A 6529-nucleotide genomic window follows, 5' to 3' on the forward strand; every position below is an offset into this window, starting at 1 on the left:
CGGAGGGCGGTGCTGCGGACGCTCTTTCAAGTATTCGGAAAATGCAACAATTGAATAAAAGAAAAATTAGACTTAGTTGTGTAATAAATTTAATGCAATTCAATTCTTAGATTTAGTCTCTCACATATGAACAATTGCCTTGAAAGAAAATTGAGATTCAGTGGATGATCTGGAACTGCTGGCGTCACAGGAGACATTGAGAACAATTCAGAGTGATTTAACGGGGAATTATTGTTCAATGAAATATAAGATTGTTACATTTTTCAATGATATTTCTTTAGATGTCTATGATACATGATTCCTCATTTATCTGAGAAACTCAAAGGTAAGTTTTATTTACTTAATCACTAGTTTTATTTTCGCATCTTGCACGAGGGATCACTCACTGGACAGTAAAGGACGGTGAAGAAGGGTTCTCTTTAACTCTGATTAAAGCACACGCTATCTATATTTTATTTAGAATCGTATAATTGTACGCTTAAAACATTAGTCTGGCCTAAAAGAGAAATCACAATTCGGTCAATTTATTTATAATTTTTTCTCCTTCATTCTCTTGATTTTTATTCTCTCCACCTTTTTTATTCCACAATTAATTCAAACTCACGGGTGATCATATACAATAGAGACATGTAATTATTTATATAATAGCGAATCGGCGTTCAATCAAATTGGCTTGCCATCTTTATCCTGTCATTCTCGTAATTAAGTGCGTGGTGAGGAATTTATAGGTCAACTTATTGTGATCTGTGGTAATTTTTACCCTCATATTTTAATTGAAAAATAATGAGTCTAGTGGAGATTATCAGATTTTTCGTTTGTTATTGCAAGTTAATTACTAAAAAACCGGGTAAATTTTCCAACAAATAATTCGCCATGTGCAATGAAAAAAGAGACGTGGAAAAATTGAGGATGTGCACACACGACATTCACCGACCGATTTCCTTCAATTTTCTCATCACTTTCTCTCGTTACACGAATATATAAATAGTACTAATATCGACTTAACACCTAAGTTCTCTTCATTTCGAATAATTCTTTGATTTACCTACCTCCAGGTTTATCTACGAGTGAAATTATTATTTACTAAATGATTCTTGTGATAACAAACTTAACGATGCTCTCATGACTTGACGCTTAAGAGACGATTTTTTGTATATTTTCATTTTTATAATCGAGGGTGGCAGTACAGGTGATAGAGATCGACACACGAGGACCTTTTTATCATTTGGTGGGTGTTGGTTATGACGTCGACGTGGACGATCACCACGGTCACTGCAACCTCGGGGACCAGTACTGGGCTGCCATATCCGGTGCTGGTTGACCTGGCACAGCTATTGGTACACTCACCCCTGGTGATATCAATCCTGACGGACAAATACCATTTGCACTGTTAAACATTTTCCTCTCAATTCTCCTAGCGAAATTCCACAAATTTCTATCGTCCTGCATTCCACCGATTCAGACCACTTTTTCATTGAATGAAAATTCAATTTAAATATATCAATGAAATTTTCAGTTTTAGGTATTCAATGCAATTTTACAATCAATATTTCAATTGGTACATTCATCCAGGGTGTCTTAGGACAATGAGATTAATGGAAAATTTTTTAATCGTTCCACTATTCAGAGGGAATAATAAATAAATTAAATTAACACATAATTTGACTGGTATTGTTCTCCCTGGGTGAAAGTACCAATTGTCACTGCGATGAAATGCAACGATTGAAATAGAGTTTAAATTTCCTGCCCTGACGTTCCGATATTTTTCAACAAGCCAGTATTTTTTAAACTAAAAAACAAAAATGATGTGTTTTTTAAAAGGTAAAATTGTGGTTTCCCAAATGGAAGGGTGTATTTTCCCAGTGTTTGAGCTGTGGCGACACGGCAATGATCCTCGAATAACAGATAAATTTCGTCTCATTCGGCAATAGTAATTGCATTTTTGTAATTGACATCGAATCCAATTACCCGATTTAGTCAGGCTGTTCTTATGGTAATCCACGTGCGTGATGATAGCCGAGTCCCACGTGCGGCTAGAGAGCTAGCAGCGAGTGGAGTGAGTGCGGTAGACACTCACCAGTCGAGCTGGCATTCTGATTGTATTGATTCAAGCCAGTGGTGTGATAGGGTTGAGTTGGACTGCATGATGGACGTCCACCGTAGCCAAGATGCAGGGGTTCGTAGCTGGGGGGTCGTGCAACACCGCAAGAGTAGCCGTTGTCACGTTGATGAAGACACGCAGCTGGACTCGGTCCCACTGTCATACCCACTGTCATTCCCATTGGACCCATTCCACCCGACGACAGGGAGGACATGCTGGTGGTGTGTTGCTGGCTCTGCTGTCCGGACATCGTGAAGCTCGGCATCGACGTCATGGGACTGAAATTTCAATTATTTAAATTATTTGAATTATTTGAATGATTTGAATTTTAATTGGTCATCAACATTACAGAAAAATTAAATAGCTAAAAATATATGAATATGTCATTTAAATTGTTGAATATCGTTGTATATTGAAATATTGATTGAATAATTGAGGAGTTAGTGTTGAGTTTACCTGTAGGAATCTGGCATGCTGGGAATCCCCGGGTAAACAGCGGTGGGAGCGAATCCATGATGAATTCTTGGTGGTGAAGGTGGCCCCTGTGGAGGTGCTTGACCACCGAGAATCGATGGTGGTGGTGTTGGATGTCCAAGACTAACACCACCAGTGTGCTGTGGTTGCTGTTGAGATGGCTGTTGCTGCTGACTCGATTGTTGTCCACCGTTGTCCCTCCTCTGTGTCCTGAGTTTCTCCTCTCGTCGCCACTTTGCGCGTCGATTCGAAAACCATACCTGAAGTTAGTGGACGAGAAAAAGAAAAAAGAGATACGAGATCGGGTCAATTGTCTAGGAACTACGGAGTGATACAAATAAAACTCAAAAAATCATCAGGACAGGGAGTAGATTAGTCAGTCAATCACAATCCGATATAAATCTCATGAATTTTAATCACAGCAGATTGGAATTTATCTTTTACCTGTATTCGCGCCTCGGGGAGGCCAATTTTTCCAGCTAATCTCTCCCTGGCGAAGACATCCGGATAGTGCGTTCTCTCGAATTCTTTCTCTAGGGCGTCGATCTGCTCGTTGGTAAAACTCGTACGATTTCGCTGGAGTTTGCGTTTTAATCTGAGTCTAGCTTGATCATCATCACCACCACCGGATACACTACCGGCATTGCTGTTATCACCACCGCTGTTGGTTTCGTCTGAGTGAGCACCGCCTTCCAACTCCGCCACTGAAACAATATTTTCACTATTAATTTATCGATATTTTTATTCCAACAAAAATCCTGTCTATAATACTCCCCATGCATGTATTGACGATGTGTAATATTCCCTAATAATATTCAATCCGTAAAATTAATTTATTTTTAATCAAAACTATCAATTCACGGTATTAAATCGCACTAAATTATTCAATAAGTACCAGGGTCGACGAAAAATTATTCGGAAGTCATATGACGACGTATCGGTCCTCAATAATTCGTTATCAGAGGTTTTTATCAATATAAGAGTTCGTCTTGTGGGAGACAAGAGTCTGATGAGTGAAGGTTACAGATGAATGATGATTGCGAGGATAAATGAAAACGATAGTGATAGCCTCATGGAAAATATGGATACATATATATCTGGGGATGGGTGTGGGGGAGGATCCTGAGGGGTGCGTATAGGAATAGTAGATGGGGTGGGAGAGGGTGGAGGCGTCGCCTGGCAAACCTTATCGTAGGTTTCTGGGTGAGCGCGTCCGGGCGTCAGTGGATTTTAGCTGGAAAACGCTATAGGAGAGGTGGAAACTGTACATATATCCAGCTATGTATTATATAGGGAGGTTGAATGGGGGTGGAGGAGGACTCGCGATAAGATGCCACGGTATCCACTCGCCTCCCCACACCTCCGTTTTCCTCGCACAACTTCTCAACGCCTCGGCATTCGTCCTGCTGCGGTAATGGAATCCTGATAACCACCCTCTTTTACTCTTGCCTTCGTCCCACCAATTTTTTTTTCGTGATATTTTCATAATTTTTGGCCACTCCGGGAAACAAGGGGATAATATCCAAGCGCTAAAATCATCTTGCAATTTGTATAGACAATTAATAATTGAATATTGTCACTTGATATCTCTCGATTTTTCGGAATTTTGCAGAGATCGAGGGAAAGTGGTCAGACATTTTTTCGGGATTTTCCGGGATTCACTGGGATCTCAGGAAATTCAGGGTTGATCAGGAAAAGGACTGGAATTCTTCAACTGCTTTAAATTTTCAAGTGATTAACATTGAATTAATTGATTCCAGAACGCAAGGGTTTGAGGGAAAATTTTCCGGAATAATGATTGATTATTTTTGAATGTTGGGTAAAAAAAAATATTGCGGTGCGTAAATTTCCTCGATCACTTCCGTAATCAGTAAGCCAACACATGTAACATAATCTTCATTGAATATTTCTCTGGTTGCTACAATAAATAATTCAGGAGAAATATTCGACTTTGAACTGCTGCGACGTGAGACACAAAAAAAAAAATGAATTACCAATTTGATGCAGTTTTTTGAGGGGTGTTGGAAGCGGAAGTGGTGGCAGTTATCTAGAGGGTGTAAGGGGTGGTTCTAGAAGTGGAGATAAGCCAAAGTCTTATGACTCTGGCGAAGAGCCACACGACGGAGGCAGTAAAGTTGCTCACGGATTACTCGAAGCAGAGAGAAACGGTTAAAGTTCTGGATGCTGTTGCTGCTGTGCGTCGTTAAACGGTACAAGGAGGTAAAGGGTATGAGAGTTATCCAGAGGGGTTAGCCAGGGTATAGGGGGTAACATGCCACGCAAGGATGCTGTAAGGGTACCGCAGAGCATCGAGGATGAGGTTAACGCTACGAGGGTGCTTTAAGCAGCAATTAAAACCACCGTGTCTTGCCTTCCGCGTACTCTCACTTCTCTGCATAACCATGCCAAACCCAACTGCCTACGACAACTCGCGAAGCAACTTCTCTACACACTAATACAACAACCTAAACTCCTGCTCTTGATATCTTTCCGCGGAGAAGACGACTCCATCCTCCATCCTCCTATACCACTTTGCTCAAACTTTCACAACAGTCTTGCCGATTCACGCTTCACAACCTTTATCTCAACGAAATTGTCATTTCTTCGGGCTTTCCACGGGATTTTTCTCGTTTTTCCTCCCGGCTAATGGATAGCCTAATGCAACAACTTATTGTTCAGCTTTATACATTTTTCGGTTGCTTATTAATTATTTTAATTATTTTAATCGATTATGATTCAATTATGTGGAAAGTTTGATTGATGAAAATTTTATATAATTTATTCAATTACTCGGGTAAAAAAAATTGCAATCGGAATATTTTTTCTCGATTTTTGAAAAATTTCTGGAAAACTTTTCAGAATTTTTTTGTAATGAAACAACAAAAAATCGGAATACAAAACAATTTTATTTTTGGGAAAGATATTGAAAAATTTTTTAAAACAATTCCCAAAAATACAATCGTTTGTTTTTGTTTTAAAAAAAGATGTCTTAAAAGTTCTCCTGAAATTTTTTGAAAATATTGAAAGAATATTCCGATTACAATTTTTTTTACCCGGGGTGATATAAAAAAAATGTTGCATGTTAATTGTTATAAAAATTCCATCGAAAATCCACAAATTTTTGGCTGGGCGGAGTAAATGGATAAAAAAAAATGCAGGCGCGTTTTACAGGCCATTTTGCCGAGGCTTTTATCCCGGCGAACAGAAGTCGTCAGACAGGTAGACATCTGTAGGACGAGGGGAGATCCGGGGTGTGTTGAGGCTCGTCTCCAGAGCCACTGAAGCGTGATGGCGGACAACTGGACCACCAGGATCCCCCAGTCTTCCCCAAACCGTTGTTATACCGTCAAGACAGACGTGAAAGCCACCACTCGAAGACAGCAGTTGAGAAATAAAAAAATCTCCAGTGGCCGGAAAAATCTGACCCGCTGGAGCGACAAATTTACCAACGAAAAATAGCGGATGACCATTTTTTAATCGACCACTCCACCGAAAGAAACGCCACTTATCTCTCCCCATCGATAACAAAAGCCATTGATTGCGCATTGTACAAATTCCCCACGTGCCACTATAATTAAAATAAAGGTGAGGTAGACTCCAAGTGGATGATGGAGTAAAGAATAATAAAAATGAAAGGTATCGAGTGGACCCTCGAGGGAGTCTAGTGGCTGAATCTAAACTCCGATAAACGATCCAACACTGAAACAATGTGTACAGCCAACTGCTCCTTTTAAATGCCTTTTTTTTTTTCTCCAATTCGCATTATTTTAATGCGCGTGCGGCCAAAGAGGATGGAAGAAAATAATAATAATAATTTTAAAAATGGAGGAGCCTGGAGAGAGGGGGAGTCGAGTGATCATCGAGGCGTAAACGTCATTTTTCGGTTTTCATTTGTGTGTATGCGGTGGGATACGTTAAAATGGCGCAGCAGATGCAATTTAACAATGAGGGGTG

General features: G+C 39.9%; 1 protein-coding gene across 3 annotated transcripts in view; it reads right to left on the minus strand.

The window, feature by feature from the left end:
- Positions 1-13: 13 nt before the first annotated feature.
- Positions 14-6529, minus strand: part of LOC105270419 (paired box protein Pax-6) — a 39139-nt gene continuing 32623 nt past the window's right edge. The window contains exons 6-9 of one of the 3 annotated variants that reach the window (XM_011311329.1): positions 3020-3279; positions 2558-2808; positions 2078-2379; positions 14-1364 (exon numbers count right to left, since the gene is read on the minus strand). In XM_011311329.1, coding sequence (XP_011309631.1) covers positions 1270-1364; positions 2078-2379; positions 2558-2808; positions 3020-3279 — 908 coding nt within the window. In that variant the 3' untranslated portion in view covers positions 14-1269. Of the gene's footprint in view, positions 1365-1968; positions 2380-2557; positions 2836-3019; positions 3280-6529 lie in introns of all 3 variants that reach the window. The other 2 variants (XM_011311328.1, XR_892536.1) reach the window with 2 other exon arrangements.

The sequence above is a fragment of the Fopius arisanus genome, unplaced genomic scaffold, assembly GCF_000806365.1.
Source record: "Fopius arisanus strain USDA-PBARC FA_bdor unplaced genomic scaffold, ASM80636v1 scaffold00087, whole genome shotgun sequence".
NCBI lineage: Eukaryota > Metazoa > Arthropoda > Insecta > Hymenoptera > Braconidae > Fopius > Fopius arisanus.